The 12,173-nt window shown below is 50.7% G+C and overlaps 6 protein-coding genes across 6 annotated transcripts; 3 read left to right on the top strand and 3 right to left on the bottom strand.

Moving 5' to 3' along the window:
• Window positions 1-2,636: 2,636 nt before the first annotated feature.
• On the bottom strand, window positions 2,637-3,011 carry PV05_10681 (uncharacterized protein; the record flags this gene model as incomplete). Its single annotated transcript, XM_013457149.1, has 2 exons — window positions 2,637-2,778; window positions 2,833-3,011. The coding sequence occupies 2 exons, from the start codon at window positions 3,009-3,011 to the stop codon at window positions 2,637-2,639; spliced, it is 321 nt and encodes a 106-aa protein (XP_013312603.1).
• Window positions 3,012-4,088: 1,077 nt separating this feature from the next.
• PV05_10680 (uncharacterized protein) lies at window positions 4,089-4,616 on the top strand (the record flags this gene model as incomplete). The annotated part of the gene is made up of 1 exon (XM_013457148.1): window positions 4,089-4,616. The coding sequence occupies one exon, from the start codon at window positions 4,089-4,091 to the stop codon at window positions 4,614-4,616; it is 528 nt and encodes a 175-aa protein (XP_013312602.1).
• A 90-nt stretch (window positions 4,617-4,706) lies between these two features.
• Window positions 4,707-5,622, bottom strand: PV05_10679 (uncharacterized protein; the record flags this gene model as incomplete). Its single annotated transcript, XM_013457147.1, has 2 exons — window positions 4,707-4,933; window positions 4,992-5,622. 2 exons carry the CDS (start codon window positions 5,620-5,622, stop codon window positions 4,707-4,709), a joined length of 858 nt encoding a protein of 285 aa, XP_013312601.1.
• Window positions 5,623-5,923: 301 nt separating this feature from the next.
• Window positions 5,924-6,345, bottom strand: PV05_10678 (uncharacterized protein; the record flags this gene model as incomplete). The annotated part of the gene is made up of 2 exons (XM_013457146.1): window positions 5,924-6,152; window positions 6,203-6,345. 2 exons carry the CDS (start codon window positions 6,343-6,345, stop codon window positions 5,924-5,926), a joined length of 372 nt encoding a protein of 123 aa, XP_013312600.1.
• A 2,302-nt stretch (window positions 6,346-8,647) lies between these two features.
• Window positions 8,648-9,755, top strand: PV05_10677 (uncharacterized protein; the record flags this gene model as incomplete). The annotated part of the gene is made up of 4 exons (XM_013457145.1): window positions 8,648-8,884; window positions 8,965-9,029; window positions 9,078-9,282; window positions 9,360-9,755. 4 exons carry the CDS (start codon window positions 8,648-8,650, stop codon window positions 9,753-9,755), a joined length of 903 nt encoding a protein of 300 aa, XP_013312599.1.
• Window positions 9,756-10,227: 472 nt separating this feature from the next.
• PV05_10676 (uncharacterized protein) lies at window positions 10,228-12,092 on the top strand (the record flags this gene model as incomplete). Its single annotated transcript, XM_013457144.1, has 8 exons — window positions 10,228-10,427; window positions 10,479-10,490; window positions 10,543-10,635; window positions 10,687-10,739; window positions 10,793-11,229; window positions 11,281-11,683; window positions 11,734-11,812; window positions 11,864-12,092. 8 exons carry the CDS (start codon window positions 10,228-10,230, stop codon window positions 12,090-12,092), a joined length of 1,506 nt encoding a protein of 501 aa, XP_013312598.1.
• Window positions 12,093-12,173: the final 81 nt, after the last annotated feature.

The raw sequence follows: 12,173 nt of genomic DNA, 5'->3' as shown, positions 1-12,173 counted from the left end.
GCGGTACGACAAATTATCCAAGAGATCGTAGGAATATACTATAGTACGCCGATCGTAGTAGAATAGGGTAGAGATTAGCACTAGTAAGGGATAACCGTAGATTAGCACGACCTCGAGATAATATTGCTCGACCCCCTTTACCGTGGCTAGTTAAATAAGTCAATAATCTAGGCTTTACTACTAATAATAATATATCGAGCATTTAAGATAGCGTCGAGAAATAATCTACCTAGGCTAAGTAACTTTATAGTTCCCTCCGAACCCCTATTAGTATAGCGAGGATAGACGAGCCCGATACAATATAACCCTACCCAACCGGTATCGATCTTACTCAATAAACCGAGACGCTTAGTTATATTAATTTATTAGGGAAATTATTGAGCTATCGCGACCTACGATCTAATTGTCCATTAAATACAATACTAGGATTCCTACCCTAGTTAGAAGGCTCGTTAAAGAAATACAATAGAAGCCTATACGTTTCTTAGCCGCCTACTAAACGAGTACCAAGGAACTCTAGTCCTTCTACAGTTTCGAAGTTAAGCACCAACTCGGGGATAGCTTACTAGTTAAGTCTAAACTAATACGGCGGATTATAGGATCTTCGCCATCGAGAACGCGCGACGCTTTATTGAGGAGACGGGTAATATACCTACCAATATTGTACCGATTACAATAGCACTACGATCTTATCTACTTAATAAATTTCGCGTCTATTTGGAAATAGAATAGTATATTCTCGATCGGGCCTAGGTACTTTAGTAATAGCGATAGCGACGAGAGGAACTCCGAAGTCGTAAAGGTTAGATATAAGATCGGCCTTTTAGTATCTCGGTTAGCTCATCTCTAACGAGATCGCTTTCTTTAACGCCTCGTATCAACACCGACCTTAATGGTCTATAAGACTTAACGATTACTAACTGATTACGAAGTAGATCGGAAACACCACGAGCCTAACCACGACAATCTCCGAGTTAATTAGGTAGGAGCGACCGACGCGATCGCTAGGTATTCGAAGGGTATAAACCTACTCTTATCGTCTTAATAACGATAATTAATTGATAGAAAAGTTCTTATACTTTCTTAGCGTTAGGGGTAGACTAATAATATCCCGTACTAAGTACGGGATATAGATCTCCCGATAGAATAGGTCGATTTTAGGATAGAGTTTCTAGAGTTTTGCTATAGGTCAAGATATAGAGTTTCTTTAGTAATTTCAAAGGGAGGGTAAAGGGGAAAAGTTCGATTAAAAGAAAACATCGGGAAAAAAAAATGGAAATATCGGGTATAGAATAGAACAATATATAGTTCGACCAAAAAAAAAATTGCCAAAAAAAAAAAAAGAAACCCTCCTCGAATAATTCACGGAAGAAATACCCCTCGAGGAGATAGCTAAGTTCAGAACCAAAGAGAATATTTCCCTAAGCTATATTCTTCAATGTTCTCGAACTTTGCTATCCCTTTCGTCGAGGATAGTGGACCTTACTATTATTCTCGCTCGTAAACGAAAAATGGCTAAGTTGGTATACTAGATCTTAGCTCCTAAGAAGAAGCCGAACCCCTATAATCGCTGCCAAGAAATAAAAGTTATACTGAGTCATCTTAAAACTTGGCGGAGGGAGGATTGGAGAGGTGGCAACCTACCTCAAAACGACAGCACAACGACGAGAAGTCATACGATTATGCAATTACCTGCGTTCGATAGCGCTAGATGAGCCGAGCATAGTGCACCCATTCCCTTCCAAATTATCGACGGTGGACGCGCATGAGACGAAAGGTGCACTACCGGGGTGCACCACCTGGAATTGGAGAAGACCGGCCCGCCCGATTGGCCGCCCCACCGAGGTGCACTGCATGATTCCGGCCGGCCTCTCGGCCAGGGTGCAGAGGCTCAGCAAGCGTAGCGACGAGAACTCGGCGGAGTAACCCCTGTCTTGCTTCCGAGAACCTTTCCGTCCAGAGGCTATCCGCTCACGTAATACCTAGGTGCAGAATCTAGTCGCATGGTGTAAAACGTGGCGACGCGCGCGCATCTTCGGCCGTTGTATTCTCAATGTTAGGTCTCGTGCTACCTGCTCCCTTCCTTGACGCTGAATGGGAGCTGATGGATGTCAGCGAGATTGAGAAAGAGTTGATCCAAATCTCCGATTCTACCAAATGTCCTGCAGTGGGGATGGCGGCAGTGCCACCGATTGGGTTCGTGAAGGCCAAGGTGTGATTCGATCATGGATCGACCACGAGGACCACGAGGACCATGAGGTGGAAGATGGCGAAAGGACTGGGTCTACCCCGCTTTCAATTGCCAACCGGACTCAGCTAGCGCCTAGGGCGAAAGCCTGCTTGATGGCACTGTACTGGTTAGGTTCCACTGTCGGTGCCAATCGCGTGTCCGTAGTATTGTAGGAAGAGCAAGAAGAATGGAATTTTACTATTGAAAGGTCGGAACACTAAGCGAACACTTGAGGATGCCCGACATGGGGGACAAGTGCCGGCCTAGTCAATCATTGGATGTGTAATATGGGAACAACAAGCGGAACATCGGCTGGGGGCCCCACGTACGAGAAAATCATCGCATTGCTCCTATTAGAGAACTGTCATCAGTTGTGTGGATCAGTGTCCAGAGCTCCAAAAAGCCCTTAACGAGACCATTGCGTAAGACCATTCAACACGACATATTTCAAAGGCCTCCTCATGAGCTGCTCCTCGTCGGTGACTTTAGCAATATGCTGGTGGTGAGGCAGTGACTTTCTTTTATGCAACTCTTCTTCGTTTTCGATACTGCATTTGCAGTGTCAGGCTCGCTCTTCCGTATCCCGAGTATGGATCACTTACTGGAAGAAGATCATGAAAACAGTGTGTTCTGGCTCATCGCCACGACCTTCGTACGACCTGTAATCTGACACGGCAGGTTCGTTTTTCCTAACCTCTTCGGTCACCCACTTCACCAGCTCTTCGACGCGCGATACCTTGTCCGACTCAGGATAGACGGTGACGAGGACCGGAATGGGCATGTTGGAATCAATCAATTCAGGGCTTTGGAACTGGTGGTACGCCTGACTTTGATCGTTTCATGCGTCCGTGAGCCTGCTTTTGTACCCTGTGTGCGGGATGTATCAGCTGGACAAGAGCGTTGCTGCACCTCGTATTAGCCAAGGTCGAGACCAGGTCTGGTTTGGACATCCCCTCAATTCTGCCCCTGCGTTCCCTGCTTGGCAGAGGGGAGCTGCAAGATGCGATATCTGGACTGAGCAGGATGTCTGTCAGAGGCCGTGCCATGAAGTATAATCCCCTGCCGTAATGCCATGCCACATGCTTGTGCATCGCACATGCCGCAACCACCTCGCTTGTCTCGCAAACTCTGCACACTTGGTGTCAGTATGGCTCCCCTAGCTCTCGTATGAGAGCCAGTAGAGCTATGAGAGCTATCCTGCCTACGTGACTCGCGTAGCTCTCCATGGCTTCTGTGGCTTTTATACGGGGCCAGCGAGAGCCATGAGAGCCACTCTGATCACGTGACCCTGTGCTCTGGTTTCACGTGTCCTGCGCTTTTCCAGTTGTAATTGGCTGTTGTCACAGCTTGGCTGCGGCCTACTTAAAGGCCTTGGTTCGTAACAGTGGGATAACTAAGAAATTTTGGTATTGGAGTGAAGAGAGCGGAACGAAGCCTATCGACTCAGCGCCAAGACCTAATTTGTATGTAGAACGGTCACCGTTCCAGGCCGGAATAGTGTTAGGAATACGAGTAGCGTCCCATGCCTCCTGGAGGAACAGAGCATCGCCATCGTTGGCAAGGCGGCGGAACCAGACTTCATCACCATGTTACCCACCATCGATGTAATTGTCACCTGCTCCGAAGATCTACGCAGTTATGATAGCCACCTTGAGGAAGTTTTGAGGAGGATCGCTCAAATCAGCCAAGTGTCCTTGTCGAAACAGAGATCGAAACCTTTGGTCATCTTCAGCAGCGGCTGCAAAGACTACGGCCGCGGAGGGAGGCACGGAGACGAAGCCCTGTTACCACATACCGAGGAGAGCCCGCTCAACCGCCACCGCTATTGGCAAAACGAGCTGCTGCTGCATCGCAGAAGATGTTTGAACACGCCAACATCTTTGACTGTGTAGTGACCAGACCGACGACGCTGTTTGGTCGGTCGGGCGGTACTACTCCTACTTTTTCCGCGCTGGCAGACTTTGCAAAGGCCAATTCCCCGGAGGGCATCCTTCGCATCAGCTCGACGCCCTGCTCCAGCCTCCACAGCACACACGTGGACGATGCCGCTGCGGCTTACCTTGCCATAGCCACGACACGACGTGATATCGTTACAGGCCAGATTTATAACATCTCGAACAATCGTTACGAAACCCTTGGGGAGATTGTCGCAGTGGTTGAAAAAACTCATGGCATCAAGGTAGTGTATGCTGACCCAAACGAAACCCCTGAAAAGTCCCCCGTCATCAACGCGTTGTGCAATTTCTCCCAGTGGGTCGACTCCGCCAAATTCGTGCTCACACCGGATGGATCGACAGAAAGCCTCTGTTTCAAGATGGCTACAGTGTGTACAAGGCCGCATTTGGGATCGCCGAGACAGCAGCGACGGAACAATACGAAAGGGTAATTAGTAGAGCACGACGCGGGGGTGGGGTTCTGTAGTAGCCTCCATGTCCTCAGTGATGGTAACCCGGTCCTGGCTGGTAGATCTCCCAAATCATGAGATTTGGAATAAATCATCCCAGACCCAGGATTGCACGATATCATCGCCACCAGACCAGGCGGTAGTGATCGGAATGGAATCGTGCGAAAAGTCATGGAACTCTTGGAGTGGCGGCGGCTGCTGCTGCTGTGATCGTTCAAGCGGTGTCTGACTTGAGAATTCTGGCCGCAGGATTGGGAACAGGTGGTTGTCCTGTAACGCCTCGTAGCTACTCAGGTCTTCTTTGAGCATTAGCAAGATAATCATGAATAAGAGGACTCGGCACAACTTTGTTCTTACCGACTTGAGCATACGACGCGCCCTCGTCGAATTCTTTATACCGCTCGGTCTCGGTATCCGCCGTGACCTGCAGGTCGGTTCCTTCCCCATTGGGCCCATTGACACCCAAAGTCCCTTGCTCGCTGTACCTATATGCTGTGCCAACCTCGATATTACTTTGCGTCGACTTCGTCCGAGTGTTTGTGGTCGAGTTCCTGGCTACTGTCACGAGCTGTTGTCGGACGTCATATAGCCCAGACGGTACGACTGACGGCGCCACAGCATCGTCACTCGTGGTCAGTAGTTTGATCTCCTGAGCCATCATTGGACGCAGAAGTCGTTCAAGAAATGTACTGGATTGATCCGAAATGACGGTACGAAAGCCTAGACCTTTGGGGACTTTGATCAACTGTCCGATGCCGCGCTTTGCCTCATCTGCTTGGGCGGAAAGTGGTCGGCTTAAAGCAAAGACCGCCAAAGTAACGCCGGCGGTAAACCTCTGGATGCCAGTAAACCCGGCCAGATGGCTCTTGGCAGCTTGTCTATGAATGTCCGAGTGCTCGCCAATTCGGGGTGTTCTCAAAGCAGACTCCCAGCACTGTGACCGACTTGCGGCGAATTGTCGACTTTGCTCGTCGTCGGCGTCCGTCATCTGAGCGGTGTTTGTTCCGGGTGCCAATGGCAGGCTTCCTGCACGTGAAGGGCGAATAGGACTCAAAGTCCCGTTGGAGAACAGAAATGGACGGTGCAAATACGAGCTGAATATTGTCGTAGGAGAGCTGCAACGACAAGGCTTGGAGTCGAAAAATTCTCGTCAGAGAATCCACCTGATGATCCGAATCAGACGTCGAAAAGGAGCCAGGCCTCAGTTCGGCCGGAATGGTCGACTCCCACCTGCGCAACGATTCGTTAACTTGCTGCACCAATCTGACTCTCTCGTACATTGGCAAATCCTATCGAAAGTAGAGTTCCCTGGTGATGGGAGCCGCGATTTGGTAGAGTTTGAATTTTAGCCGCTGATAGGTGAGAATGGTCACCCTGCCGCGGCATCCCGAGTCGATGTCTTCTTGGGAGTCGAATCCAGGACAGATATCAGAAGTATCGTCTATATTCTGCGGCAAACGAACCTCATAGTCCCTTTCAAGAACGGCACAGGGGGCACCGAACGTGATTGCGCCGTATCTGTCGAAGTCAGCAGTCCGAGTCGTGAAGACGGCAAAGCGTTTACACACACCCTTCGCACACGTAGAGAGCCCACACTCGCTTCGAGCTTGTTCATCAAGTCGGATTGAAGGGCCTTCAAATCCGCTTCCGATAGGACTTGTTGAGAGGCAATTTCGGGAAGGTATCTCGACCCGTTGGCGAGAACAACCATTAGGAGGTGGAGCAGAGATTTCTGTCGACGATATGCACGCCCCGTCTGCAAGATTGTTGCCAGCTCCGATCTTAAAAAGGGCTCATGGAAGAGCATCATAAACCAGTGCACGGAGTCAACAAAGGCATCAAAGAGCATCCAGGTCCCTCTAGCAGGAGGGAATGCCCAATCTATGAGTTCAGGGACCAATACCGCCTTCTCGTGGCCGTGAAATTGAAGACTTTGGGGCGGAGTTCCGTCAGAAATGGCATCTGCGTCATTGTAAGATGGAGGCTCGGCTCCGTCATAATGATGGAGAAGCTGATGGGAAAGTCAGCACCAACTCAGAGCAGACGCTATGCATCTTGCTGCCTACGTACTTGACCCAGGAGGCCATATGCAGACACACGTGTGCGACCGGATTGTGGTCTCAAACCATGCTCGAAAACATGTCCTCGCAGGATGTTGGGAGAGGAAGCTCCCTCTGATGGTGCTACAGCATCGTCCCGTTGCCTTTCGACATGTTCTACGTCATCTGAAGGACTAAACAGCGCATCCTGGTTGATCTTAGTTTGCTGCGTCCTCGAAGCTGCAGGTCTCCGCTTTCTGTATAAAATTGACGCCCGTTAGCGGCTCTCATATGTAATGTCTTTTGCCGACACGAATCATTGACGTGCCTCAAATGTGCCGGTACTTCTTGACACGTCACTGACGATCTGACGCAAAGCGCACATGGCCGAGCATTGTCGCACTACAAAATAATGAATGGGAGGTACATTCGAATGCGAGTGGCGAAAAAAGAGGTCAAGGTCCGGTCCACCTACCTTTAGTTTTTGCTGCCGACGCCTAAGACAAGCCTGACGGGCCCGAGATTGTGGATGCATGATGAGTGCTGAAAGCACCTGCTGCCGAAGGGTGGTAGCGCGAGACAGCGCCTGCGGAATTGAGACGACGCCCGAGGGCCAGATGAAGACTGGCGGCGCGTTGTCCTCGTCCTGTCGAAAGGCTCGAAGAGTGTTTGGCTGCTAAGTTTTACGGTCTTCAACGCTGGCAATTACGCGAGGTGTCTTTCGCCGCTTGTGTTCCCACGTTTTGGGAGACGAGAGATAAGGCATGTTCGTTGAAGTCGTGGCAAACAAAGCTTGAGCCGAATTATGTGATCGAGGGGATCTTGCATCATTGTTTGTATCCACCGGCAAATCTACAGTTTCAATTCCGCTTTACCACCGGAAGTCGGCTTTTGGCTCTGAATAGTCATGATTGGGCACAAGGGTGAGTTGCGATGCAGGCCAAGCAGAGACCTGGGATGTGAGTATCCTAACATCAAGCTTGCTGGGGTCTGATGTTGAACTTAGTAGAGCCAGGAGCATCTCGAGCATCCTGAGCATCTTGATCTAAGTGGGATGCTCCTCACCAGTTTCCTGGACACACACCCAAACACTCAATCTCAGCAATCGAGCACCTCCTGACCATGTGGTCTAGTCAAGTCTATGGCGGTCCTGGCAGCCGGAGAGGCCATTCCTCTCTCAACAAAGGACATAAATTCATGGATCTTTGACGATGTCAGGTACGACTGGGATACACCGGTAAAAAAAGATACTCCATAGTGCGCTTGGGGTGGCCATTGACTTATTTGACTGTTTGCTTGCAGATCATCCATGATGCCACGAACCCTGCTAGAAACTACACTGCGCGACAAGCCCGGGCAACTATCAGAAGATTGGCCGCAGGCTTTCAAGCTGCCGGACTACGGCCAGGAGATTGTGTTTGCTTGCATTCATTCAACGATGTAGGTACCCCTCCCTGCCTTCCTTGATTTCTTACGGACACGTTCCTGAAAGCTCGCTCAGATTCAATATACCCTTGTCTTCCTGGGAGTCATCGCTGCAGGGGGTTGCTTCACTGGGGCAAACCCTTCATACACAACATTCGAGCTCGCGCATCATCTTAAAACGGCCAAAGTCAAGTATATCGTAACGGAGCCGGAGCTACTGCCCAGAATCTTGCGGCAGCAGACGAGTGCAATGTGCCACCTGAAAGAGTTTGGGTTTTCAATGTCCTTGGTCAAGAAGTACCCTCTGGCTTTCAATAATGGGACAAATTGCAAAAGCGAGGGGAGGTGGACTGGCTCCGTTTCAATGATTTGGAAACTTCCAAAAACACCTGCGCGGCCCGGCTCCTCAGCAGTGGCACTACCGGCCTTCCAAAAGCCGTTGAGCTGTCTCACTACAATTTTGTGGCACAACACACGGCCATCTACGAGTACAAACCCCATGGACTACCCATCCGGAAGTTGTTTGCGCTGCCCATGTCTTACGCCGTCATGGTCCCGAGCGCACATACTTCGGTGTTACGGAGCGGACAAACGAGTTATGTACTTCGACGCTTTGATTTGCCACGGTTCCTGGCTTCGATTGAGAAATACCGGATTAACGAGGTGACCATTGTGCCCCCTACCATGGTGTCCATGCTCGCCGCATCTCTGACATCCAAACACGATCTTGGATCACTGCGCGCCGTTCCTTGTGGCGCTGCGCGCTTGATTAAGCTACACAAGCCCGTTTTCGTGCTCTCCTCCCACCGACGGCCACCGTGACGCAAGGCTACGGAATCACGGGACTGTGTTGCTTTGGCACCAAGACGTACTATCCAGAAGATGATGACACAGGCAGTGTTGGGCGAATGATCCCCAACCTCGAGGCAAAGTATGATTTTACCACTTGTCTTCACACGTGTGCTCATCATTCTTGCAGACTGTTGGACGACGAGGGAAGACCCGTCACATGCTTTGGCCAGCCTGGCGAGCTGTGTCTACGTGGTCCCAATGTCATGATGGGTTATTTCGAAAACCCGTCCGCGAACGCCATTACCTTTGATGATGAAGGCTTTCTACATACCGGGGACATAGCGTATTGCGATCAAGTGACACAACGATGGTTTATTGTTGACCGAAAAAAGGTTCGGCGATCCTGGCACTTTTGAGCATTCACCCCATCTTCTAGGACAAATTGCACTGACAAGCTTTTCCAAGGCAGGAACTCCTCAAAGTTCGTGGATTTCAAGTGGCCCCGGCGGAGCTGGAAGGCGTGTTGTTGACACACCCTGACATCGTCGACGCCGCAGTGATCGGGGTGACCCCTCGTTCGGGTTCGGACGAGGACGATGGTACCGATGCACCGTTTGCATACGTCGTTCGACGACGCGGTAATAACCAACTTTCCGAGCAACAAGTCAAAGACTGGGTTGCGGACCGCTTGGCCAGTTACAAGAGGCTGGCGGGCGGAGTCCAATTTTTGGATAAGATTCCGAAGAGTGCGACGGGCAAAATCCTGAAGAAGGTTCTCAGGGAGGCGGCTGAGAAGCGTGTCAACGGACAGTTGCAAAGATCCAAGACCTCAATATGGAAGGCGAGCTTTGCCTCAGTCCACTGAATTGGTTCAAGAGCGGTTCATTTAGTGGTGTTGAGAGACTGCCAGCCGTCCTCCACAGACAAGACATCCCACGGGCCTGCGCCCATGTAGGGATAGGTCAGCCAACAAGTCCCAGAGACACCAAGGCACTTGACCTGACCTTGTCGCTCTACCGGACCGTTACCACACATTCCAATCTGCAATTTGACGCCAAGATAGGCTTGGTGTTGCGTTAACTGTGATGTGCAGATTTAGATCGGAGTGCGCCTCCGATTCCCTTATCTCTGGCTGGACCCACTAGTTAGGTTCGCTGCTAGCCACATGAATACAGGGTTTAGAGATGGACCCAGAAATGATATATACTCTTGTATAGGCCATTGAGGAGGCATATCTGATTCTCCAGCGACCTATGCTCCAACATCAAGGGAATATTCATAGCCCGTTTCAGTCAATCCACTAAAGTCGTTATCCTCATACTTATTGTCTGAGCACAATGGAGCACCCAGTCTACGACGACTCCAACTTTAATTCGACCAAAGAGGGCCTGCAAGCTTTCACCGCGCCAATTGAGGTCTCCGTTCATCATGGCGACGTGGACTGGACTGTCGCCGAGGAGACGGCTGTCCGAAGAAAGTTCGATATGGTGGTGACGCCGCTGTGTACCGTTCTTTACCTCTGCCGTGCTGTCGATCGGTAAGTCGCCTCAACCGCCCGCAATGTCAATCAAACTGACAAGCAAAACAGTTCTGCCATCGGGTAAGTGCCGCAATAGGTCCCCTCTGCCGACTCAACCCCTAACACGTCGAAGAAACGCCAAAATTGAAGGGATGGAAGATGATATCGGCCTTGTGGGCTACCAGTACAACATTGTCTTGACCATCTTCTTCTGCATGTACTTCGCGTATGTGATCTCTGCTTTCCATGGACAAGAGCAACCTACTAACTTTATCAGCGTCGAAGTTCCCAGCAATATCACTCTCAAGCACGTCGGTCCAAAATGGTATCGTGGGTGGCACTCTATCTCATGTCTCATCCCGCAAGACTCTGACAAACCTCAGTTCCTGGCCTCGTGTTTGGCTTCGGCCTCGTCTCCCTTTGCACGGCCTTTGTCCAATCGTACGCCGGACTAGCCGTTGCCCGAGCCTTCCTCGGCATCTTTGAGGGCGGTGCCATGCCAGCAGTCACTTTCATACTTAGCTGTTTCTACAAGAAGAAGGAGCTGTTCCTGCGAATGAGCTTATTCATCGCGTCCAGCTCCCTGGCAAACTCTTTCGGAGGCCTCTTGGCCGCAGACCTTTCAGAAATCCCCCGATGGGGTACGAACTCGGCGCCAATCCATACCTGGCGCAACATCTTCTTCTTCGAGGGCTTGATGACCATGATCATCGCAGCCTCTGCCCCATGGTTCCTGCCCCAAGGCCCGGCAAGTGCGACTTTCCTGACACCACGACAACGTTACATTGCTGCTGAGCGTATGCACCGCGAGATCGCAATTGTAAGTTTTGACCCAAGACGAGAACTTTGTCATGAGGCTAACGGATAGCAGCAACCAAACCAGCGTGTAAGCTGGGACCATGTGAAATCCGCCATCTTCAACGTTCACACACAGGTTTGCGCATGGACATTCTTCTGCTCCAACGCAGCAGTCCAGGGCTTTGGTGCCTTCGTGCCCAGCATTTTGGAAGCGTTCGGCTGGACATCCACTGAAGCACAGCTCAAGTCGGTGCCGCCATACCTGGTTGCCTGTGTGTGCACGGTTGCTCTAGGCTGGGCCAGTGACCGAGTAGGCCAAAGAGGCATCTTCATCGCTGGTGTCCTGCCCACTGCCATCATTGGCTTCGCTATGCTGCGGTGGACGGAAAGCGCAGACGCCAAATATGCTGCAGTGTTCTTGAACGCCATCAGTTGCTTCGCAGCGAGTGCGGGCATGCTTAGTTGGGGAATCAACAGTGAGTAAATCCAAGAAGATTCCAAGATCTGAAAGTCTGACACGGCCCAGATGCCGGTAATCCAGCAGCTGCAGCTGAAGCAGGAGGTTATATTGTGGCAATCGGCAAGATTGGCGGTGTCGCTTCAACGTGAGCCATTCGCAATGCATCATGATGATGAGAAGACTGACATTGTGATAGATGGACCTACCTTCCCACCGGAAAGCCTGAATACGACAAAGGCCACACGATATTCTTCGGGCTGATGCTGTTCTGCTTCGCCCTGTCCCTGTTTGAAATCGCCCACTGTGTCTACGAGAACAAAATGCGAGCGAGTGGAAAGCGAGATCATCGCCTTGACGGGATCACGAGTGATGAAGCCAAGCTGAATATGGGCCACAGGAACCCTGAGTTCCGATATATGCTGTAAGATGTACACGCGCAAATGGGCTGTAGGACGGATGAGGTGGCTAGAGATGGTGCTGAACCAGACAAGACGTATGCGGTTATG

This window comes from Exophiala xenobiotica, assembly GCF_000835505.1.
Source record: "Exophiala xenobiotica strain CBS 118157 unplaced genomic scaffold supercont1.6, whole genome shotgun sequence".
NCBI lineage: Eukaryota > Fungi > Ascomycota > Eurotiomycetes > Chaetothyriales > Herpotrichiellaceae > Exophiala > Exophiala xenobiotica.
Note: the sequence above shows the minus strand (reverse complement) of the source record. Positions and strands in the feature narration are given on the sequence as shown.